We start from the raw sequence: 26,452 nt of genomic DNA on the forward strand, positions 1-26,452 counted from the left end.
CCTAGAGAAATGGAAATAAAAACAAAAATAAACAAATGGGACCTAATGAAACTTAAAAGCTTCTGCACAGCAAAGCAAACCATAAATAAGATGAAAAGACGACGCTCAGAATGGGTGAAAATATTTGCAAATGAAGCAACTGACAAAGGATTAATATCCAAAATTTACAATCAGCTCATAGAGCTCAATATCAAAAAAAGAAACAAGCCAATCCAGAAATGGGCAGAAGAGCTAAATAGACATTTCTCCACAGAAGATATACAGACTGCCAACAAACACATGAAAGAATTGTCAACATCACTAATCATTAGAGAAATGCAAATCAAAACTACAATGAGGTATCACCTCACACCAGTCAGAATGGCCACCCTAAAAAAAATCTACAAAGAATAAATGCTGGAGAGAGTGTGGAGAAAAGTGAACCCTCTTGCACTGTTGGTGGGAATATAAATTGATACAGCCACTCTGGAGAACAGTATGGAGGTTCCTTAAAAAACTAAAAATAGAACTACCATATGACCCAGCAATCCCACTCCTGGGCATATACCCTGAGCAAACCATAATTCAAAAAGAGTCATGTACCACAATGTTCATTGCAGCTCTATTTACAATAGCCAGGACATGGAAGCAACCTAAGTGTCCGTTGACAGATTAATGGGTAAAGAAGATGTGGCACATATGTACATTGGAATATTACTCAGCCATAAAAAGAAATGAAATTGAGTTATTTGTAGTGAGGTGGATGGCCCTAGAGACTGTCATGCAGAGTGAAGTAAGTCAGAAAGAGAAAAACAAATACCGTATGCTAACACATATATATGGAATCTAAAAAAAAAAAAAAAAAAAGAGGTTCTGAAGAACCTAGGGACAGGACAGGAATAAAGACGCAGACATAGAGAATGGACTTGAGTACACGGAGAGGGAGAAGGGTAAGCTGGGACGAAGTGAGAGAGTGGCATGGACCTATATACACTACCAAACGTAAAATAGATAGCTAGTGGGAAGCAGCTGCATAAAGTAGAGAGATCAGCTCGGTGCTTTGTGACCACCTAGAGGGGTGGGATAGGGAGGGTGGGAGGGAGACGCATGAAGGAGGGGATATGGGGATATATGTACACATATAGCTGATTCACTTTGTTATACAGCAGAAACTAAAACAACATTGTAAAGCAATTATACTCTAATAAAGATGTTAAAAAAAGATAAGCAACTGGAAAAGACTGGGTTTTTAAACAAAATGATATTTTTCTTTCATTTTTTTAAAACAATGAAATAGATTTTCCTGCATTGGAAAAGCTTCCTGAGGAGAGAAAATAATATAAAAGAGATATCATATGTGTTCAGTTTTTTAAGAACTGGTTTCTGAAATAGTGGAAGATTCCACTATGAAGGAAGAGAAAAAGTTCCTCCGAATCTTCAAATCTCAGAGGTAGAAGAGACTTTAGGATTATCTAAAGGGATGGTGTCCTTGTTCTAGTTTCATAGACCTAAAACCTTGGGATAATCTTTGACTCTTCTCCCATTCCTCGGAAAATCCCATCAGCCCTACTTACAGAATAGATCCAGAGTCAGACCATTTTGCACCTCTTCCACCCACCGTGGTCCAGTCTTACCACCTTAGTGGTCCCTCTGCTTCTTGCTTCTTTTCAGTTTATTCTCAAATTAGCAGCCAGAGTGATACATTAAATATATAAGTCAGATCATGACCTTCCTCCAATGGGTCCTCATCTCAGCCTGTGTTAAAGACAAGCTTTAAATAGCCACAAGGCCCTATGTGTCTGATCCCAACTCTCTGATGTCCTTCTCCTCCTACTTTGTGTCCTTCCTCTGCTCAGGTCACACTAGCCTTGTTACTTTGTCTTGATCATACCAGGTATGCTTGTACCTCAGGATCTTTGCTATGCCTTTTGCTTAGAATGCTTTTACCCAGAGTCTATGCAGCTTACTCCCCTGCCTCCTTTAGGTCTTCATTTAAATTTTACCTTCTCAGTGAGGTAAAACTGTAGCCCTATCATCCTCACTAATCCCCTCTCCGCTTTATTTTTCTCGATTTCACTCATCATCAATTAACCTATATTTTCCTAACAAAGTTTTTGTCTGTCTTCCTCTTCTGCAATAAAGGCAGGGGATTTTATCTGTTTTGTCCATTACTGAATCCCTAGCACCTTAAACAATAGTAAGCACTCAGTAAATATCTGTGGAATTAAATAAAATCTGGTAAGTTGACCACTTCATTGTGCATATAGGTGGGGGGGGGATGATGGTCTAGAAAGATTAATTGTTTTTTTTTTTAGGGTTCCACTCCTGGTTAGGGTCAATGTTGGTGACACTGACTTTCAATTTAATGTCCATTTCACCACACGATGTTTTATTTTGAGCAGCTCTTAGCAGTTGATACCACACTCCAGGTTTGAGACTCAGTACATCAAATTATGATAATGGGAGAGGCAGTCAGCCAGAGAGAGAGAGAGAGAGAGAGTGAGAGAGAACAGAGAGCCAGAGGGTGCGAGAGAGGGAGACACACACACACACACACACACACACACACACACACACACACACAAAGTTTGGGGAGACAGAAAGGACAGACAGGAAAAAAGACTCAGAGGACAGAGACAGTCCTAACTGGATTCATGCCTCCAACCGTCCCCCATTCAAAGACACCCTCCAACCCATTTCACTACTATCAAGGTTAATTTCACCCAGACCAGTTCTGGTCCTGTATCACTCTTCTCTGAGAGCTACAGAACAAAATGTACACTCCTTAGCTGGGCATACAAGTCACTATCTGCCTCCTCTTGTTTTTTGTAACCTAACACTAAAGAATATTTCCTGACATTATGACACTCTTGCCATATTATTTCACCTCCCCAGACTCTCCAGAGCTTTCTAAATATTTGTCCATCTGCACTTGTGGTTTTCTGAGCCTAGAATTCCCTCTTTACTTCTTCCACTTAAAAAACTCTGTATCTTTTCAGAGCCAACCCCAAAATACCCTCTTCTGTGAAACTCCACCCTTCTCTCCCAACAGAGTCAACTTTTCTGTTCTTTGAGTCCTTATCTAAGCAGCAGCATTTACCGCAGCATCTGAGTTACCTACTCATCTTGGTATCATTGTGTCTCTAGTGGCCAGCACAGTACCAGGGCCTAGTAGGTGCTCAAAATGTGTTGGCTGAATGAATTAAGTACAATCGCAGAAGCTTAACTGAACTTGGCTCTTATGATAAGTAATTATGGGCAGTATAAAATAGGGGACCATGTACATGTAGCTGCTTATACAAAATGAGTTAGGCTATTGCCTACTTAAAGCCCTCTCTTGTGGCAACAAATAGTGAGTCTAAATTAGAGACTCATTAAGTCTAAATGTGCAATGGCAGTTTTTACTGGCAAAATTCTCACCAGCTTTGCTTTCTTTTCCAAAATCTATGGCAATTATGCATTTTTAATTCATTAAGTCATTCAGTAAATATTTATCAGGCACATATTCTGAGTCAGATACCACTCTAGCATCTGGAGACACTGAGGTAAACAAGACAAATACCTCTGCTGTCACAGAGCTTATGGGCTATAGCAGGGGAGGCAGATTTTAAACAAACATTACACAAATAATTCATTGCAATTGTAATGATAGGCGATATTATATACATCAATAGTTCTAAAAAGCACAGTAATTGCTAGCATTTATGGAGCTCTTAATATGCAAGTCACTATTGTAAGTTATTAACAAACATGTTGAGTTTTAATACCTTTCTTAACCTTGCATGTTTTGCTTCCACATAAGGAAGCCATGGCACAGAATGATGAAGGAATGGGGTCACAATCCAGGAAGGGAAGAATTGGTATTTAAACTACTGTGCTGTACTGCTGTCTAATGAAATCCAGGCATGGATTCAGGGTTAATTCACAGGTTTCCTTCTGCCTGTGTAACACAAAGACTCAGAAAGTGCCTTAGAAGTGGTAGAAGATAACACAGAATAACAGACTGGGAATACCTTGGTCAGACTGGCTTCCAGTTGTGGGTCCCATGTTCTTCTCTTTGTAATTTTGAGCATGTTATTTAACTTTTTTGGCATTCAGTGTTTTATTTTAAAAAATTTTAATGTACCTTAAAGGTTCTCTAAGGACCTTTCAGTTTGGAAATCATCACATTCAAATGTCACCTTCTCAGTGACCTCTCCCTAACCACCCCGTAATATCTTCTTCCTCTTTCTTCCCTCACTCTGTTTTAGTTTCTACACGGGGCTTATCATTATTTAACATTGTATCACAGATTTGGTTTTCTGTTTACTGCTGATTTTTTCAATGCCTGAAATAGTGCTTAGTGCATGGTGTTCACTTGGGTCTTTGTTGAACAAATGTGCTTTCCAGGAGACTGGGATAAGTAACCACCCTCAGCACCAGCATGGGCTCTTTCACAAAAGTATGTGCTTCCACTAAGGTTTCTAAAACTGCAAAAAAAGGAGACAAAATCTATGTTTTCAACACCCACACCTTTCATAAACTTGGCTTGAATGTAGCTGACTTGGCATATTTGGGCATGGGATGGGTATAAAAGGAAGTCTCAGAGATCCAAGACAGAGGGACAGTCTCAGGATTTCTGACTTTCTATCTTCCATTTTTTCCCCAAGGTTGTGCCCTGTAGTAATGCTGTAGCTTCCATCATCTGGGACTTAGCCTTCCTTGCTTCATGGAGTAGCATAACCCTAGACAGTCATATTGAAATGATGTCCAACTCCTGTGCTAGACATATGACGCCAGGGTTGACCATTTTATGTCAGTTTTTCTAAACACATCTTTAAATAACACCTCCACATTTCTAGGTTGTGAATAAATTAGAATGTAATCCCCATTCACTCAGGAAAACCCACAGTCATTTCCTTCACTGTGCTCACATAGCTTATCTTTAAGTCATTATCAAACTGGTGGTTATGTGAGGGTTTCTGGGCAGAAAGGTGCTGAACCCTGTGAAAGATGAAAGTGCAGGCAGAGAGCTGAAGGCATTAGCAAAAGGTATGCTGACAAACAGCTTCATAATGATCATTTCTCAAAGCTAGGAGTTTTGTTTCTAGCGTCTGGCTTCTGCAGAGTGTGGTTGCCGGTACTCCTACTTTCCCCCTAGTCTCTAGTGTTTATGGAAGAAAGGAACTGTCTAAACTTTGGGTTTGGTGCCCCTCTTTGCAAAATGCAGCCCAGCCTATGTGTTGATGTCCTTTGACTGATAGTCACATGCAGCCCATACGAGCCGACATTTCAGTACGAGCTGCAGATTTGGATGGAAGCGGAACACACCTAGGAATTCAAAGCTGTCATGAGTTGGAGACTTGTTTTCCCGAAGAGAGTATTTTCAAGTTCTGAAAAATTCAGACTGTGAGTCAGGGTCAGTTTGAATATTTGCCTCAAGTCGCACAATAACATATACTGGTAGGTATTTGAATGATTAGACTTTAGGCTGTCTGAGTAATCACTGAAATTGTAGGCAGAATTTTATGAATACTAGGAAAGATGATTCATAGCTTTCATTTGAGTCTCAAGTGGATTCTTGACTACTGTGTAGGGTCTGTGTGAGAGCGCTGAATGGGAAATCTGAAGGCCTGCATTTTTCAGCTATTAACAGCAAGTAGAATTTGAAAAAAGACATTATTTTTCTGGACATTAGACTCCTCACCCATAAATGAGAAGATTGAATCAAGTTAGTGTTTTCCCAAACTTTATTCATATACATAGTCATTTAAGTACTACTGCCTTCATGATTGTTGCCATATCCTACCCTAATCTGTATTGTTTACTTAATTTGAAAAATTTTAACACTTAAAAAATAAAATTTAGTTTAAAAGGAACCTCACTCATTTTTGCATCTGTAAATGGAAAACCATCATCACTTGATGTAAGTAAAGTATGGTTATTTATGTACTACAAAATTATTGCCTTTACACTGATGGCAGGCATGACAATTGAGACACATTGGCATAATGGATCTATTATGTTTACCATTCCAGATTCACTCCCAACCCTTCTCCACCCAGAACAGCCTAGAAGACACTTCCTTGACTAAGGCATTATGAAGAGCTCTGTGGTTTTATCCTCTGTAGGTCAGATAAGATGATGGGGGCTGCTGCTTTGGAATATCAATGGGAAATATAGAATTCTGAAACAATAGAGGCCAGATGGTGATGCTTATCTGTCAGAGACAAGGAGGATACAATAAGCCACCAGATGGAATGGTAGTCAGAGTGCTTTGACCTACAGGGATCTGTGGTGATGACTAGTAGATCATGGTCTCTAGAAAACAGTAGATGGATATCCTGTTAAGGTGCTGCTTGACATAAAAAGATAAAAAGATTCTAGGTTCACTAGGGGCAGGACAGAAATAAAGACGCAGACGTAGAGAATGGACTTGAGGACACAGGGAGAGGGAAGGGTAAGCTGGGATGAAGTGAGAGAGTGGCATGGGCATATATACACTACCAAATGTAAAATAGATAGCTATTGGGAAGCAGCCGCATGGCACAGGGAGATCAGCTTGGTGCTTTGTGACCACCTAGAGGGGTGGGAAAGGGAGGGTAGGAGGGAGATGCAAGAGGGAGGGGATATAGGGATATATGTATACGTATAGCTAATTCACTTTGTTATACAGCAGAAACTAACACACCATTGTAAAGCAATTATACTCCAATAAAGACGTTAAAAAAAGAGAAAAGATTCTAGGTTCTTCGAACCTAACTCAAGTCACCACAGTGGAATTCACAGTCTTTTATCTAGTTCTCAGACCTAGAGCCCCTTAGCTGAGGGGAGATGAGGTCCCTGTGAGAAAGACCACATATGTACATTATGGAAGTTTCCTTAGGTTTTCTCCGGAAAGACTTGAAGCAGTTTACTGTGGTGACTGTGTAGGGTGGAGTGAGGGAAGAGAAATACCCAAACTTTCTGGAGGTTTTTAGATAGTGGTTATGAACCTGAAAATCTTCATAGTTTACCAATTAAAGCTTATAGAAGTCAGATGAGAGATGGCATCTCGGTCCACATCCATCTAACCATGGCCCAATGACTCTATTTCATGGTTATTTCCCCAGTTCCAGAATATATAGTCAGAATAGATATGCCTAACAGTTGGCAGCATTCCACATTGATTCCTACCACAGTGGAATGAAAGCTATAATGGTAGGAAGGGCCAAGTGGAAGGAAGCTCCTAGAACTGTATTCCTTTCTTTAATCCCTCAACAAGATGGTAAAACCTATATGGGGAACTACAAAGATTAGTGTCACCACTGAAGGCTTGGGAGATGACCTACCACATCCCCACTTAACTCACTTGTTTGGCTGATGCAAATGCTATATGGGTCATGCGGACACAGTGGATTATTGCAAAATCAATCAGGTGGTGATGCCAGTGGTAGCTATAGTTCTAGATGTGGTAGCTTTATGGGAACAAATCAGTATAGCCCATGGCACTTCATATGTAGTTATTGATCTGAGAGATGCTTTCTTTCTATTCCAATCAGTAAGAAAAATCAGAAGCAGTTTGCTTTTAAAGGACAGGGACAATACAAACTTAAACTGTTTTGCCCCAGGACTGTGTCACCTCTCTTGCAATTTGTCATAAGATAGTCCTGAGGGTCCTTGATCATCTTCAAATCCCACAGGAAATCATACCAATCCATTACATTGAAGACACAATGCAACAGGTTTTGATTAGCATGAAGTAGCAAGCCAGAGGATGGAAGATAAATACTGTAGAAGTTTATGGGGCTCTTGACATTTCTAGAGGTCTAGTAGTCTGGGGCATGTCAAGATAACTAAAGTGAAAGGCAAGTTGCGGCAGCTTGCACCACCCTACAAGAAGAGAGAAGCACAATGCTTTTGGATTTCTTTGTGTTCTGAAGACAACGTATACCACCTAGTGTATAACTTGAAAGGCTGCCAGTTTTGAGTGGGACTTAGGTCAAGAGAGGGGTACATGTTGTAGCATAAGCTTCCCTGTCACTTCAGCATTATGACTCAGGGCTTTATGGAAGTATATGTGGACTTCTGACAAGTCCTGACAGGAGAATAAGAGCACGGAACCTTAGGGTTCTCCTTGTGAAAAGAAGTTCTTATCTTGCTACTGGACCCTAATAGACACAATATGCTGATTTTGGGATGCCAAGTGATTATGCTATTTGAGTTACCCATCTTGAACTAAGTGATTTATGATCCACTGAACAATAAAATAGTATAAACAGCAGCATTCCATTGTAAGTGAAAATGATCAGGCTTTAGCAGGTCTGGAGGCATCAAGTAATTTGCCTAAACAACAGGTTCAGGTGCCTCTTTATAACTTTGATGGCTTTCCCTCAATCCACACATTTGGCTTCACAGGGAGTTCCATATGACTAGAATAACCAGATGTCCAGGTTTGCCCTAGGTGGTACTGGTTTACACCTGTTGTCCAATGTTCATTCATCATTCATGACACCACTTTTCATTATCAAAGTATCCTAGTTTGGAGAATCAATTATATGACTACCTTATTTCTGATCAATTAATGGAGAGGAGAGAGTGTGTGTGTGGTTCATGGATTTCTATACTCAGGTATCAGCTGGAAGTGCATGGTTAATGCACCACAACCCCACTGAGTGGGCAGAATTTTTGTCTATTTTATGTGGAAGGACAAATGGCCTGAGATATAGATCTATACAAACTCAGGGACAACACCAGATTGGTCAGCAGGTCAAGGACTTCGAAAGAACAAGATTGGAAGATTACTAATAAGGCAGTCTAGAAGGCAGGCTATTTAAATAGAGGCTTCAGGATGGGATACAGTAGGAAGATATTCATTTCTCATGTAAATTTCTGGTAGAGGGAAGCCATAGTAGAAGAAATTCTCAATAATTAAGATGGCTCCTCCTGTGGGTGACATTTAGCCTCTTTCCCTGGCCACCTTGGTGTTTGCTCATGGACTGGTGTTTGAGGTGGCTATGGTGGCAGGGTATCAACAACTTGGTATCCCACCTTGTCAAAGTTGATCTAACTATTAACACAATTAAGTGCCCAGCCTGCCAGTAGCAGAGACCAACTTTGAGCCCTTTATAGGACAACATTCATCAGAGAAACCAGCGTATGTGAGCTCATAAATGTATGCTCTGAATTACAAAGAAGGACAAAAAGGGTAGTGTGTGGAAGTGTGAATGGAAAAGCACAATTTCATCAGATAATGGGAAAATTTCATTTCTCTACTGTTACTGCTGCTGTTTTGCTTGGTTCTCCTTATAAAAATGATCAGTAGGAAAAGAAGGAAACTACTATGATTTAGCAATTTTATCTGTGTACTTTATCTCATTTAGTCCTCACAACAACCTTGTGAGTGAGTTGGGTTGTAGCTCCAATTTGGAAAGGAAAACACAGGAGAAGAGAGATTAAGTCTTACTTCCAAAGACTCATAGATGATTAGATGTGATGTCAAGGTTCGAACCCATATCTCTCTATATGTCTTTTACCATACTGTTTTTTTTTTTGATGTGGACCATTTTAAAAGTCTTTATTGAATTTGTTTCAATACTGCTTCTGTTTTAGCTTTTGTATTTTTGGCCCCGAGGCATGTGGGATCTTAGCTCCTCGACGAGGGATCAAACCCGCACTCCCTGCATTGGAAGGCGAAGTCCTAATTACTGTACTGCCAGGGAAATCCCCGTATCGCTTTTTAGGAGACTGTCTGGAGTGCTAAGGGGGGTCTCAGTGGGCATCTTCTGGCTACCATGGCAGTCATTCTATTACCCTTGCACCTTTGCCAGAGCCACTATGGGACAAAAACTGAATTTGAATCTCCTGCATCCTCCTTCTGCTCTAGCCCATGGTGTGGGGGTGAGCAGAGCTCTGCCTGGAGAGAGAGAGAAAATAGGAGGTGGCTGCATGTTCCTGTTAAGGCTCCTGAAGTATCCCAGGTCAGGAGGCATCTCAGGGCTCTTTTCCTTGGCTGCATCTCCAAAATCTCCACAGGGCATGGAGGGGAATCTGAGCTCCACAGAGCCTAAGACCTGGGCTGGGCAACTTGGGAGGAAGTGGAGAGAATAGGGGAGGAGACTTCTTTTTAGGGATGAGGCTAATTTTCAGATCTGGCCTTGGAACCTCTTAATATAGGCAAATAGCCCTGACTGATACACACCTAGCTTTGGTGACAAGTAATGATCATTTTCTGGTTATTCTTTTCCCACATTATATTTCACAGAAATGAGATAATTCTTACATGGTGTCCACATAACTCTTCTTGTGTTTCTTCCTCTTGGAGGCCTCATTCTACAGATGCTTTTGATAGTGTTCTGAGAAAACTTGTGTGATCCCTCCCATCCCCTCCCATGCTCCTAACCTTAGGCTGGAGATGCTCCTAATCTCCCCTGTGGTTCCAGAATACCCTGTACTTGGACTTGTTATAGCACTTTCACATGTTTGCAGGTTTGGGAGTATCTATTTTGCAGTGTTGTTGTGAGATAATACATGTAAAGTACTCGGGCTTGGCCTAGAGTGGCTGTTTTTGTTATTACTGTGGTTGCTTGTCTGCTTGTCAATCATCCCTATTGAAAGCTCTGAGGGAAGGAGCTGTGTCGCTGTTCCCTAGCACGGTGCCTGGGACATTGGTAGATACTCAATAAACTTTCCAGGAAAGAAAAATGAGTTGAATAAAATGGGTTAAAGAGTAGCAAATACAGGTGATGAGTATGCTTTTCTTAATCGTTTAAATATATGTAAATAATAAGCATATAATTTCTGATAGTTTCAGTGAGAAAATTTTTTTATTTAAAATAGGCTAGAGGGGCTCCCCTGGTGGCGCAGTGGTTGAGAGTCCGCCTGCCGATGCAAGGGACACGGGTTCGTGCCCCGGTCCAGGAGGATCCCACATGCCGTGGAGCGGCTGGGCCCGTGAGCCATGGCCGCTGAGCCTGCCCATCCGGAGCCTGTGCTCCGCAACGGGAGAGGCCACAACAGTGAGAGGCCCGCATACCACACACACAAAAAATAAATAAATAAAAATAAAATAAAATAGGCTAGATGCTTTTACTAGATTAAATAAAATACTCTACAAATAAGAATTTTAAATCCAGTATACCAAACCCAGTAATACCAGTCAGGGATTGTCCACCAATCCCCATTTAATAACATTTAAATGAAATAACTTATAATTCTAAGAATATGTGCCTTTGCTTAGATAAAAATTTCCAAAGCAGTGTCAGATTTCCTGGATATAACAGTGTCATGCTAGTAAGAGAAATTCTATAATGTCAAGACAGCTAAGAAATGGTGGTTTTCAAATGCAGAGACCCTTAGACTTGCTCTGATATTATTAATAGTATTTCTAAATCATGGAGACAGGCGACACATTTTATTTCAATAAGAGAATGAAAGCAAGAAGGGGACCTATACTATTTCTAGCCACTTATATTTATTAATATGTGCTTAACACTTTTAATGCCTTTGCTGCAGAGGGTAATAAGTTTTTTTGCAAAAAGATAGACTATTGGGACAAAGCTGGGGAGCTTGTGCATACAGAAAGTAGCCGATATCTCAAGGCTCTCAGGGCTCTTGGAAATGCCATGCATCATGCTTAATCTGGGGCTGCTGGGCCTTGTTTCCTGGCATTGATGTGTGCTGACTGTCAGGGGTCACTGTGGAATCCACGGTGGTTTCTTCCTGGGGACCCAGAGTTGTGGTCTCATCAGCACTGTAGGTCTCATAAACATCAGCTAATCCAGGGGTCATCAGTGGGTCTGCGGCTGCTAGGGTGACCCTGAGGGGTCCCCTGCTCTGCCCTACAGGACCTCTTGCTAGGTTGGGGATATTGCCTTTAGGATTAGCAAGAAGCCCTCCGAGGGCACCAGGTGCTAGCTCTGAAAGGAGTGCTGGGTTTTCCGGATCGGCTGGGTTGGCCTCCGGCACAGGGGGGTCTTGTGCACCTCCTTCTCCCTTCTCCGGGCCTTTGGTTCCAGCGACTGGGGAGTCAAATTCCAGAGTAAAGTCCCCGCCCATGGCTGGATTGGGGGGCATCCCTCTAAGGCCGGGCCTCATGCCTCCAAATCCTGGGAACATGGCTCCATAGGCCATGGGGCCTCCTATTCCTCCCTGGAAAAAACCATTTATCACATATTATTAACTATACGATGCCATTATACCAGTCAGATTCACTGAGAAACCATAAAAAACTGATAGGGAACAGAGAATTGGCTGACAGCTTTGTGTAAGCACATTTCTCACTAAATTGGCTTCTGTACTTTTCTGGGTGGGGACGCTCACTTCTTTGAAAGGGAGATGAAGACCCTTTGAATGCCTGCTGAAGGGTAAGAGGGAAAGAAGCAGGGAAGTAGGGTAGAACCAAGTCTACAGGCAAAAGGTAGTTTGAATTTCATTTTAAGAAAACAATAAGCAGTTGAAAAGGGCAATACCATCATAAGACAAACAAAATCTGATGCATTCCTGAGTTTGTTGAGCAGAGTTTTGGAGGACATTGTCAGTATCATTTCCCAGTATCCCTCAAAATGAATGAAGCCCCATGTAATATTTTTTTCTTTTGCTTTAAAATTTTTTCCTTCCTTCCTTCTCTCCTTCCTTCCTTCTTCCCTCCCTTCCTCCCTCTGGAGAAACAAATATTTTCTTCCTGTGGACAGTTAAAATTCTAGAACTGACCATGTGTCCTTTTTTCCTTTGTTGCAAAAAATTTCAGGACCAAATCTTGGGCTTCTTACAGCAAGTGTGCAGGGCTTTGTAACTTGCATATCTGTATTCTCATTTCCTCATTTTAAATTCTATCTTCAATGTTTTGGTCATATTTATTGTGTTTTTCATAAGCTACAGGAAAATCTTTTAAGAATGAGGCAAAATATAAATTAATTAAAATTCTAAAATAATAATTAACACACTTGAATTTTCAACCCGTCTCGTTGGTGTTATGTAGAGTCAGTACCTTTTCCTCTTATATTCTCCTGGCTCTCCACTCGCAGATTTTCCCATCATCTCCTCCAGGGATGGCACTGTGAACCCCTGGGCTGCTACCCTTATCACATGATTTTCACATTTTCTGCCCCTGTATCTATTTTTTCCACTGACTAGACTGTGAACCCCCTGAGATCAGGAACCTTATTTTATTTATCTTGCCTCCATAGGATCTTTTTATGTGTCTCACTCGCAGAAGGCACTCAATAATGTTGAGATTCAAGTTTTCTTTCAGTGATAGCATGTTTACATGTATTTATTAACTCAATAGGATCCGTAGTTGATAATGATTTGTTAATTCAGTACGGTTTTGTTTTGTTTTGCTTTGTGCTCTAACAGATGTAATGTAGAAATTTCTGAGGGAAAAAAGTCCAATTGTGTGAGTCTATTGATCTCAAATTTTAAAGTTGTAATATGCATAGATAATGATAAGAGAATAAGAGTACACTTGACTTACATTGTTAATGTACTTTGAATTTTACAATAATCAAATTTTAAACTTGGTTAATTTTTTTTCTTTTTGATCTCTCAATTTTGAGGTCTAAATGATTTGCAATTTTGTTGAATTTGTTGTTTTGAGGGGTTAAGTGGTCTGAGAAGTAACGAGAACTTCATGAATCATGTGTATCTTTTTTGGTTTGAAACGTTTGCTGTTCAATAATGGTGGCTTTTCAAGAGAGGTTTCTCCTGTTCTCCTATTCAAGAAATGGGCAAAATCCTATGTGCAAGAATGGTCATCACTCAGAAATGACTATATGGGAAATGTGATGAAATCTTTGCATGCTGCTTCAGAATCAAACTTTTGGTTTTGGAGTGGAACAACTTGAGTCCCATGCTGTATATTCAGCTACATTCAGGGCCAACACCTCTTGCATCCAGTCATCTGTGACTGTTCTCCCTTGGCCACTATTTTAAGAAGACTTTGAAGACATTACTCACAGCCATTTCTTCTGAGCTCATGATGCCAAGTCTGGCAGGAGCGTTCTGTTCAAAAAGAAACACAGCATCATATTATGAGCCAGCTGACTCTTACTATCTTTGTAACTACTCAAGACAAAGTTAAAAGTCATTTAGTCTTTCTTTAAACCTTAATATTAATGCTGTGTCCAGAGGCAGGGTAAAGTGGGGAGATGAGTCATTATTAAATAAATGTAGCCAATTTGGATAATTAAGATAGAAAGTTTACCTTTTCTTTAATGCCACTGTGTGTGTGTGTGTGTGTGTGTGTGTGTTTGTATGCCTGGCCAGAATTATCCAAATAGGAAGTGTGCCTCCTTGCCATTTCAGTTGCTAACTTAGGCATTTAGAGAATATGGAATCTATTGTTTGAGGCCTAGATTTTATAATATTATCTCTTAAGATAACATTTAATTAAAATGATACTTTTTATAGGATAAAGACTTACCAATTGATTTGCTCCATAGGACATGTAAAATATTCCTGGATAAAGCTAAATATAAATACAATAATCATCACAAAATGCATTTCCCAAGAGAAGAACTTTTAAGTAAATCACAGAGAAGTGGTATTAAAAAAACTTACTGGAGGCGGTTTATTTTGTGGCACCGGTCCCCGAGATATCAAACGGGCTATTGGAAACATCTTTAAGTGGTAGAAAGAGAATAAGCAATTCATATTTGCTATAACACAGACAAACCTCCCATTATGGCCATTTCTAGGAGTTATATGAAACATATTTTCAGATGGATTACTATGATAAACAAGTATTTAATACTTAAGCAAACAAAGGAACCCATTATATTTCATATTTATAGATAAATGGGGCAATTAAAATTTTTTACTCTCCTTCCTTGAAGTATAGAGATGTATTTCCCAAGAAGGTGTCTTACTGAGATTTGTACTTACCGATGGATCTTGTGGATCAGCAAAATTCATTCCTGGCAACTTCATTACAGATAAATATTAAAATTACTGAACAATTAAAATAGACGAAGTGAACTTAAAATGTTCTTATCGTATTTACGGTTATGAAAAAACAATCTAAAATGAATTTCCTTGTTTTTACTTTCATTTCGTCTCCGAGGGTACAGCCAAAGAGATTACAGTTGCCCTTTACTGACATGACTCAAGTGCACAGAGGGGAGATGGGGCATGTCTGTCATGAGTTTGCTTTGTTTTGCAGAATAGAAAGTAATGAATTTTGGAATCAGAGCATGCCAGATTGGCTTGAATGTTGGCTGTGCCACTTAATTTTTGTGTAATACTGGGAAAATTTTATAACCTCTTAAAATCTGTCTTTTTAAAAAAGGATGATAATATCTATCTTCATAGGATTGGAGTCAGGATGATATGTGGGGATGTTAAATGCCTGCAGCATACTAGTTACATGATACCTTCCTTTTCTGTCCATTGTGCTTGTCTCAATATTATTACATGATACTTTTGCTTGATTGTCTTCTCTCTTACCAGAAAGAGAAATAATAATGCAAAAATACTATTTGCAATGCTGAGGGATCAATCACTCTTCTCAGTCCTTCCAACATTGAAAAAAGAGCCTGATGATAAGAAGCCTGGACTTCTCTGGGCTGTCCTATTTCCTCTGAAAGCTTTCATCTTTTGTAACTAAGAAACCAATTTTACAGGAACAGGATCTTTTAGAATACATGCCCCATCTCAGATGGCAAAGGGCAGGAATGGATATTTATATTCTACTCCCAGATATGTCAATTTCTCGAAAACATATTTGTATTTTCGTGCATTATGCCCAAAGCTCTGATTATTTAAATGTGCTCTGCAAATTGGTTTTCTTTCACTAAGTTAATGGACGATCCAGATCTGACTTCAGAGAAAGGAATTACCTTGGTCTTTGGTGGCTTTTCTGATGGTGCCACCTGTTGAATCATTGGCCCCTCTGATTGCTGCAAGGGTGGCTGTCCCGGGTAAATTGGAGGCTGAGGTATTCCCTTCTGGACTGTGTTCTGGACGGAGGTTACAACGGTGGGCTGGAGGAAAGGTTTCTGTCCTGGCTGTGGAGGCTGCAGGGATGGCTGCGATGGGAGAGGTGGGGGATGCACAGGCAAAGAATATTCATACTGCAGAGAAATTTGAAAGGAGCGTCAGGAAGTGATGACTCACTGAACTGTGGTGTCTGACAAAACAAAAGGGCTTGGGGAACTTTCTACTTGGAAGAGAGTCTAGGAGACTTGTCTTGAAGATGTGTTCCATAGGAAGCACTGATTCACTTAAAGTCAGTGTTTTTGGGAGCAGTCTGGTAGGTGTTTACCTCCCCTACTTCCTTTGGGACTACCACTGTGCATGAAGATGGAAAGCTATATGAACTTCTAGGTAGACTGAGCCGTTTCGTCCTCTGGGTTCCCACAGCTGCCTCTATGTATCTCTATTTTAACACTTTCTCACTGGATTACAATTACTCGTGATAAACTTTGTCCCTTGGTCAACTGACAGAGAATAATGTCTTATATATCTTTATAGCCCCAGGACTTAACATAGGTCCTAATAAGTGACTGGCACAGGTTAGATAATATATTTTTTGAGTTAATGAAAGGAGAAAGTGTAGTTAAATAAAATACCAATCAAATTCTTACATCATGAGTTCATTTTGGAAACAATCAAGTGGAGAAAGAATCACCATTAACATAATTTACTGTCCCACTAAATGTGGCTTGGTGAGTAATGCTGCTTGTTATGGAAAACCATCTGGAATCAAAAGTTCCTGTTAAAACAACCATGTTTTGTTGCTCCTCTTTGAAATTACCTGTGTGAACAGCTCCCTATTATTTTTAAATTGTTTGCAAGATCCTCAAAGTGGCTTAGAAGTCTCCATCTAGAGGGTTGGGATAGGGAGGATGGGAGGAAGACGCAAGAGGGAGGAGGTATGGGGATATATGTATATGTATAGTTGATTCACTTTGTTATACAGTGGAAACTAACACACATTGTAAAGCAGTTACACTCCAATAAAGATGTTAAAACAAAACAAAACAAAACAAAAAACAGGGCTTCCCTGGTGGCGCAGTGGTTGAGAGTCCACCTGCCAATGCAGGGGACACTGGTTCGTGCCCCGGTCCGGGAAGATCCTACATGCCGCGGAGCGGCTGGGCCCGTGAGCCATGGCCACTGAACCTGCGCGTCTGGAGCCTGTGCTCCGCAACGGGAGAGGCCACAATAGTGAGAGGCCCGCATACCGCAAAACAAACAAACAAACAAAAAAGAGTCTCACAACAATCTGGCTGTGCTTCATGTCTTCAACCATTGCCCATCTCTAAACTCCTGGGCTTTCATTACTTGTACCTCATTCATTACTTATACCTCACAACTTAGCACCTTATAATATGTTGTCTTGTCTTATCCCCTAATCAGATGTGAAATTTTGTAAGCTTTGAAGTCATTCTTAAATGCCTTCACTTTCATTTCCAATCTACCGTTTGGTTTATGTATTTGTTAGGTATCTAATAAATAATGATTAACTGATTGATGTATTTATTAATTGCTTAGGGTTTATGATGTTTTAACTAGGAATATTTGGCATCATTTTAAATGTGTCTTTTAGTAATTATTTAAGGAATCTTGACTAAAATCAGAATTTTCCAGGATATAGCCTGCTTTCTTTTTCAGGCTAGTTTATTTATTGTTATTGTTCATATCTTTAACATAGGTCTCTATATTTTGGAAACCATATCTTCCTATTTGAAGTAAATATACAAATGGGTTGAAAATTTGGACCATTTTATTTTAAATTTTCCTAAGTACTAAAAACAGTTATAGGTTTTGATTTATTGTTATCTGGAAAATTTTTATTCATTACTGTTACCTGTCTGTGGTTACTATATGAAAACTTAGAGAAGGCAAGTAGGGGAATACTTTAAAGCTTGCAGTTTCAGACACATTGATGCAATTAACTTACCTGTTGAGTTTCATGTTCCCTTGGTCTCATCCACAGGAAAGAGGAATGTGGTGGGAGGAGACCATGCATCCACAAAGAATTAAATGATTTCCCAAAGCCAAATCTTGAATACTAAAGACATGGAGAATAAAAGTATGCTTATATTTCAGTGTTTTCTTAAACTTGGTTTCCATTTTCTAAAAAATCCACAAAAAGTGTAGAAATAGCAAAAATAAGAGTGTTATTGGTTAATTTAATGTGACTAGGTTATGTCTTCCAATAGACTTGCTTTTTATTCTGAGCCAATCTGACATATTCCCATAAATTTCTTTGAGATTTTGCTTTTTTAAGCATTCATATTTTGGGCTGTATAATAAAATTAATAATACAAAAAAGAATTTTTTTCTTACAAATTCAACATTATTTTTATTTTCTCCTGCCATCCTGTCCTAGGTCCTTATTTTGTTTTAGGTTATCTCAATTACTCATTTGCTTTTTCAGTATTTAGGATATTGTTTATTCACAAACAAATTTTATGAATTACAGTGCTGCTGCTAATGTCACTACCACCAACACCATGAATATTTGCAATAAGAATTATTTGAAAGTAAGGTTACCTGAGAAAGCATGTTTAATCCCTGCAAACTTCCCAACTGTCTCATTGTCTATAAAGAAAAAAAAAGTGGGTTAGTGTTTGTCACATATGTTCCTTTTGTGTATGACACAGTTGATTTTCAACATATGGTAGTATTAGCACAAAGTTTGGGGTGGGTCAATTTGAATAAAATAAGAGACACAAATCATCACTAAAAAGTAGAAATGTTAAATGTGATTCTGCCATTGTTGTTATCATTGCTATTAAAATAGTGAGCTTGCTTTTCATCATTAATTAAAAGAGAGAAAATATCATTTAAGTGGAAGTCATATTGAAACATGGGAAAATAGCTCATTGAATTGAAATATCAATATAATCACGAGGACATTGTCTCATTGACTCTTTTTTCCCCCATTTAACTTACTTTGCCTTTTATAAATCCAGCCCAAAGAGGAATTTGAAAAAACAGGCAAACAAACCAAACAAATTAAAACAAAACAACCCTACCTCCTTCCCAAGTAAAAGTTCTCAAAATAATAAATATAAAAAAGACTGGGGAAAATGGTAAGTATCTAGATAGATGGTCAAGAATGCTGCCAATTCAACAGAAAGTCAATTTCATTTTTTCCTGGGAAGAGGTTTAGAGTGCTTTGAGTTGAGTTTAAGCTAGAAAGTAAGAAAAAAAAAACTCAGTGAAATTAGCTTCATTGTGAAATAAGCTTCTAGCACAAAGTATTGATTGCCCTCAGACTGTCATGATATAAATAAGTTTTGCAAGCCCTTGTGAAAAATTTGTAATCTCATAAATATTTTTCTATTCATAACTGTTTATATTTTTTTACTGATATCTGAAACATTTCTATTTTGCTGGGGTCTTCTAGACAGAGTATGTGTTAGGTATAAAAACTGCAATAAGACAGACAGAGGCTATGCAGGAGGCACTATAGTACAGTGTTAATGCTATTTACAGTCCTCATAAACAACTACATTTTGTAAGATAAACTTTCCTCATGGGAACTTTATCATATGCTATATGGAGAAGGAACTAAGTATAAGCCATTTGTGACTTCAGAATAATGTGTTTCAATTAATGTATATATATGTATTAGGTATTAAATATTAGTACTGCTTTGATCACACACAGATGATGTTCTAAAGACCAAAACAACTGAAAATTTTAAATTGCAGTAAAATTATAAGATGAGGCTCTAATAAATGTCATAAACTTCTTTAGAACTGCACAGGAGGACAGCCACTCACTTCTGGCCAGGAAAACTGAGAAACAGCCTATGTATTTCTCTTATGAAGAACATACCAATGTAAAGATGATATGTAAGTACTCTGACAATACATACCTCAAGGCTCAAACTAGCCATGCCTGGTGTCCTAGGTTTCTGAGGAAACACCTAAATGGAAATAAAAATAATTTTGAATTTTTTTTGATGAGAAACTTCCTTACACACTGAAAACAGAAAGCCACACCTATACATAAGGGCCAGCTAATATTGGTTTTTTACCCAAATGACTTGAGCTTTTGGGTAGAATGAAGAAGAACTTAAATTGTTTGGAGTATTAACATAATATTAAAAAATTTTTTTTGGCTGCACCATACGGCTTGTGGGATCCTAGTTCCCTGACCAGGGACTGAAGCCAGGTCCTTGGCAGTGAAAGCATGGAATCCCAACCACTGGACCGCCAGGGAATTCCTAATATTTAATAATTTTGCTCCCACATGAATCATCTACCCTTTGTCTACATCTTAATGCTATATTGCTTTAAAAGCAAAATTTGATTTACTTTGAAAGTTACGTTGAAAACAGATGAGAAGTAAAAGAAACAAAATAGAAAACTAATAACTCAACTTAAATATTATCACATAGAAAAGCAAAGGGAACAAACTCGAACTCAGTTTTCTTGTATGTTTGACAAATCTACATACCTGGTTTGTGGAACATGATGTGGGATCATGGTATTCGGCAAAACCATGTGTGAAACCTAACTTGCCTCCCATTCAAAGGGCTTCAACAAATCCTCCATCATCTTTAGTGAAAGATTATTATTTAAAAATTTTTTTCTTCTTTTTTTGTTTTTATTTTTATCATGAAAGATTATTTTATGTATAAACCTGTTGATGTGTTTATATTTTTGGGATCATATAGAAGCCATTTTTTTCTGAAATAAAAGGTATTCTAGTACCAAGTACTATTATACTTACTATGTTCATTTAAAAGTTGTTAAAAAAATCTATAGCTCTATTTCTACCTAGGTTTTTAAACTAAGATATTTTCCTTTCTAAGCCAATCCTTATTAATATTCATGAATATGAGTGGGGAAAAAAACAGAGAATGGAAGAGAAGAGTAACAATTAGAGTAAATTGGCTTTTGAGGGGTTTTGGTTCTTTGGATATTCTTACATCTAGGGCCAAGGGGTTTTAATGCCTTACTTCCTTCATTTAAACCACAGGTATTTTTGGAGTCTCCACGAAATGTATTGGGATTATTTTTCCTTTGTGAGGAAGTTCAGGAATATTTTTCTGAGCATATGTTATTTGTCTCCACGTCCTACATTTTTATACAGGTAAAATCCCACCTTCTGGGTCATGGTGCAAATTTCTTCAAATAATTCAGTTTTGCAAGTGGATAGAAGGGAAGGAGTTGTAAATGTGTAGCAAATACTCCAAGTAAAGAAAGAGGTTACCTTTGTAGACAAAAAGAGTGATATGTGTATGTGTGTGGTGAGAAAATTGTTTGGAATTTGAGGGGATAGGAGAGTAGAGCCTTCTTTCCTCCTATTAGCCAGTACAAAAATAAGGTAACTGGGATAGATTCAACTACAGGACAAAGTATACTTTGCTTCTATTTGATCAAAGTCATGAATTAATGAGCAATATTTACATGAATGCAGATAGACAGAGGATATCTTTCCCACGAGGAAGTAAAAGGAGAAGAACATCTGATTTGGCAGTTGGCAATCTTAAGCCATTGTCCTCTTGCTCAGAGTGGACCTGACTGACACAGGTGTGGACCATTGTAAGTTCCAAGGGTGTTAAGGTGTTAGACTGATGGTAGATGGCTTAGGTGACCCCAATGTCAGTATCATAAAAAGGTAAGCTAAGGTGGCAGCTTTAATTTTTCTTTCATTTAAAATTCATGTTGAGTAATGTAAAAGAAACTCTTTTTATCTGTAGGATGGAGGTTTTCATCCTAGTAGTCAGTTTTCATCCCCCCTTTTCAAAATGTTTTAACTTTAAGAAGCTCAAATGGCTACTCCTTTGTCTCAAGGAACTTAAATATTTAAAATTCATTTAAGACCACCTATGAGCTCCTCAAGACAAGAAACCATGTCACATTTAATTTCACATCTCCAATGCCAGCACATTGCTGGATACACTGCAGATGCTCAGCCAATATTTGTCAAAATCATGAAGCAACTGAATAATGTCTTCGTTTAAACAGAATCCCATGATATTGGCTGGAGTAATTCAGTGCTCAAAGGATTGTATTCATATGAAATCATCTCAGTATATGATAGAATGTACCAGGTGCAGGACTGTAACATACAAGTAGCCCATTGCATGGCGTGTTTTAATTTAAGAAACTTCAGCACTTAGTCACACAGTATCTCCCTATAAGGCAAATTTGTTGGTTAATTACTAGCTTCAAATGGAATTACTTAGCTCAGTTTTGTAACCGTAGTAATTTGGCTAATGCTGTTCTTTTAAAAATGAAGAAGAAAACGTACTTTACTTTTTTGGAGAAATTTCCTCTTTCCATTTCGATTTCATAATGGTAGCAGGTAATTGATAATAAATTTGTGCTGTGACATTGTTGGAGACCACATACATCTTTTAGCTTTGAGTGAATGGAATAAGATGTAGAAGTTGTCTTTGGAAAATTTAAAATATCTTTTTGTATAAGAAAATTTTATATTTGGCTTACTGCTTTTCAATTATAAGGGCTGACATCTGGGCACCTGACTTTTTTTTTTTTTTTTTTTTTTTTTTTTTTTCGGTACGCGGGCCTCTCACTGTTGTGGCCTCTCCCGTTGCGGAGCACAGGCTCCGGACACACAGGCTCCGTGGCCATGGCTCGCGGGCCCAGCCGCTCCGCGGCATGTGGGATCTTCCGGGATCGGGGCACGAACCCGTGTCCCCTGCATCGGCAGGCGGACTCTCAACCACTGCGCCACCAGGGAAGCCCTGGGCACCTGACTTTTGACTCAGTAGGAAGATACCACTGGATTAATCCCAATGAGTCCAATTATGGACACTCAGCCACTTCCTTCAGTGTTGTTTGGTGTCTGGCAATGTCTCTACTAGGGTACCCTCTAGAAAACTGACTTACCGGCACTGCAGAACTCATTTTCAGGAGGCACAAGATCAGTATCATGTCTTTCATTTTGAAAAGTGGGATCTGAAACAGAGTTGGATTGGAGAATCAAATCGGATGAATTTTTATTTCAGAATGGCTAAAAGACAATATTTCCATGAGCTCTTTGCTCTTCCAAAACGACTAGATTCAAAACAAAACAAAACAAAACCAAAACAAATAAATGTTGCCAGACAACTGATTTTTATTTATTAGCTTTTGGAATGAATTGACAAGCAATTAAAAAATTTCTGAGTACTTTTTTTTTTTTTTTACAGAGCTACCACCTAAATGAACATGTGGGAACAATTCCATGAATATTTAATTTCATTTCATAAATGAAAATGAATTAAAATGAATTAAATTCATTAAATTCATTAAATTAAATTCATTAAATTAAATTTTTAAAATGAATTAAAAAATCCCTTCCACTATGTGAAATGTTGGTCTATGAAGTATGATTCACAGGATTTTTTACTTTGTTTCCCTCCAGAATAAATTTTGAAATGCATTTTAAATGTAATACAACCAACAGTCATTTCATAACAAACCTTTATGTGCAGATATAAAGGGTATACCATTCCATGTTTAGGTTAGCCAGGAAATCATGCCAATAATTATCTTTTAAAAATAAAAATTAACTAAATATTTCAATTTCCTTTGATATTGGTGGAAAATATGTCTCAAAATTGAGTTTTCTTCTTTCTAAAATGAATTATCTCTTTAGTTTATTCTATAAGTCCAGAATGCACTTTATAAACTCTCACATGAACAGAAATTTGACTAGTCAAGAGATTTGCTCAACTTCTAATACTTTTCCAAATTAGGTACTGTCACTAACAATCACAAATAGTAAAAAAAAGTCTATAGGTAACTCTTTTTTTCCTTAGCTGAAAGGGTATTAGGCAGGTCTCCTCTGGAATATGCTAATAATGGTTCACAATAAGCTATTATTCAGCTTCTGGTGACAAATGAAGATAAATCCTCTTTATAAAAGCTGCCTGGAGATAGGAAAAAAAGAACTTACAGGAATCACATGGAAATCATAAAATCACATTTTACCTTCAATGCTGGCATGCACTGTGCTCTCAGGGCCTGGTGATGCCAACCAAGATAGTTCAAAGAGAAGAAGATTAAAATTTTTTTCTGGACTGTGCCTGGGACTCACTCTGTATCCCTCATTCAGGGAAGACCTGAAACCTTTATTTAAAGTGCCAATCCACCAATCAAAGTGAAGCTAAATGGGGGAAAAAAAACACAACTCTGCTCCTGCAATTAGCCCACACCCTTTTATTTCATGCAAGGACATTGGCCCAGTAGAGTCTCATTATTTTTAATTGTAACTCAACCCCTGTATTTATTCAGAGAACTCGATTGCAGAGAAGACACTGAAGGAATAATGAACATAAACTCTGAAGACAATGGTTTTGGTGAGCTGGGGGAAATATATGTAAAATAGGGGCAAAATAAACCCTTATCTGTTTTGTGCAGGTTTTTATCTTCAGGTAAAGTTAGTGACCCAGTGCTAGTATTCTCAGGATTTTCACTTTCATGTTTGTTGTGGTAAAAGTAACTCTCCTCCCTTCTCCCAACATACACACAATCTAGAAGGAAACCCTAAAATAACTTTCTGGGCTTAGAAGAGAGGATGAAAATATTAGATGGATAATGAATATGTTATGATTTTTTCCTCAGAATTTCCTAGATATTTTCGTATCTGAAGATTATAGACTAGAGATAGCCAAACTTTTGCAAGAAATTTCAGTTGGACCCTCTGAAATAATCACCTCAAGTAAACTTTTAGTGCATATTCTTTGGGGGGAGGGGGACATAAATCAGGACATTCTCCATGAACCAATCAAGTCCACGGGCACTACTCTCAGTTCACTCTTTAGATAGAACCATTTTCAGGCATTTAGTATCAAGCCAGGTTAGTAAGTCATATTCATGTCACTTAAAAGGCCAACATCAACATGAATGGAGTTTTCTCTGTGAACAAATAAGAATGTCTTAGATATGGATTGAACTTTAGCTGCTTTTGTTATTTCTCTGCCCCTCTTTGTCTTTCCAAAGGTATGATTTCAGATGTGGTAGGGATAAGCATTTAAGATTAGTTTCTTGAGAAGGGATGAGTAAGTATACTCCTTAGGGAAGTAGAGATCTTGCAAATTACAGGGAACATTGAGGAAGCTGGTATTTTAGGAGAAAGATTTCTTCATACCTAAGTTAGGCCTAACAGCTTCAAATAATGTTATCTAAGAAGCTGTCCCTGAAAACTCTATTTCCTATTGATAAGAGAATTATTTTAGGGGGCAAAGAAATAAAGATTGTGAATATGTTTTGTAAATAAAAATGTTATTGAAATGAAAAGTATTATTTTTGGTCTCTCTTCTCACTCTTGCTCTCTTTACTCCAGCTGTGGTGCTTGATCAAGTCCCTTAATCTCTCTGAGCTCCACTTTCTTCCTCTGTAATATAAGAATAATCATTTACTACCTACCATAGGCTTGTTTTGAAGATTTGGTGAAATGATCAAGATACAACAGCTGCCATACAGTGGGTGCTTAATAAATAGGTTGATTGTCCTTTGTGTAGGAGAAACTACATGAAACATGTGACCATGAAGACATCGTGTGTGTTCGTGTGTTATAGGAGAACTTTTGGTGGTTAGGTCCATGAGCTCCAAGGATGTAAAGGAGGGACCTGATGGAAGGCATTTCCTCTGCATGGAAGTTGATGCTGAATCTATGGGATTAAGCTTCTTAGTTGACAGCTAAACAGGGAAATGTGTGTGTGTGTGTGTGTGTGTGTGTGTGTGTGTGTGTCTTTTATGGTTTATGAGCGTGATCATAATTTTGGTAGCACTCACATGTTCTGCCTTACTCTTAAGCCAAATATCCAATACATCATACATAATGTTGCTTTTACCTTTTTTAAACGTCCTTCATACTCAGTCCTGGGGTTGTTGTCTTCTAGATGTTTGCCCATTAGTTTCTTTTTTCTTCAGTTTCCTGCATACCAACACCAGATTTATCTTCCTCAAATGTTGGTTTCAGCATTTCACTGCCCCACTCAAAACCTTTTTAAGGATCCCTAAGGCTATAATGTAAAATCCACCCTCTGTAACTAGACAGCCAATTAACATTTTAATTCAGCTTCCAGTCATATCTCTCACTTGATGTGAGACACATGGGTATAATAATAATGATTGTTGTAATCAGTTGAAGTTAGTCTCATTTTGTATCCAGTACAGTTTTTTATTTTTGGCTTATGTTACTGGGAAAGTTAGTAAATATTCCTAATATATGCTATGCAAAATGTTTTAATTACAAAAAATCTGGAAATTATTATGAGTATATGAATGCATTTCTGATAGTGATTATAGATGTTAAGGAAGTACTGAAGCTGATGGAAAGTATGTAATGTTGGTCAAGACTGTACCTATATAAAGAACAACCAGAGTCCCAATTTAAAAAACTCTGTGTCCAGCAAAAAAAAAAAAAAAACCTCAGAATAACAGAAAATCTGAACACCTGAGGGGACACATGCCACAGAAAAAATTATAAAGAAAAATCTAGAGAAAGAAGACCCTGTGGACAATGTTAGTAATTATAGTAGCTGAGAACACAGCTGTTTAAATCCCCTCTGTCACACTGATCATGTGACATTGGG

At 38.3% G+C, this 26,452-nt stretch overlaps 1 protein-coding gene across 1 annotated transcript; it reads right to left on the reverse strand.

The window, feature by feature from the left end:
• Positions 1-11,541: 11,541 nt before the first annotated feature.
• AMBN (ameloblastin) lies at positions 11,542-25,768 on the reverse strand (the record flags this gene model as incomplete). Its single annotated transcript, XM_082642779.1, has 11 exons — positions 11,542-12,087; positions 13,894-13,938; positions 14,360-14,404; positions 14,497-14,556; positions 14,821-14,859; positions 15,774-16,007; positions 17,840-17,950; positions 18,436-18,483; positions 19,769-19,819; positions 22,758-22,826; positions 25,709-25,768. 11 exons carry the CDS (start codon positions 25,766-25,768, stop codon positions 11,542-11,544), a joined length of 1,308 nt encoding a protein of 435 aa, XP_082498905.1.
• Positions 25,769-26,452: the final 684 nt, after the last annotated feature.

Source organism: Mesoplodon mirus, assembly GCF_964341445.2.
Source record: "Mesoplodon mirus genome assembly, chromosome: 2".
Lineage (NCBI taxonomy): Eukaryota > Metazoa > Chordata > Mammalia > Artiodactyla > Ziphiidae > Mesoplodon > Mesoplodon mirus.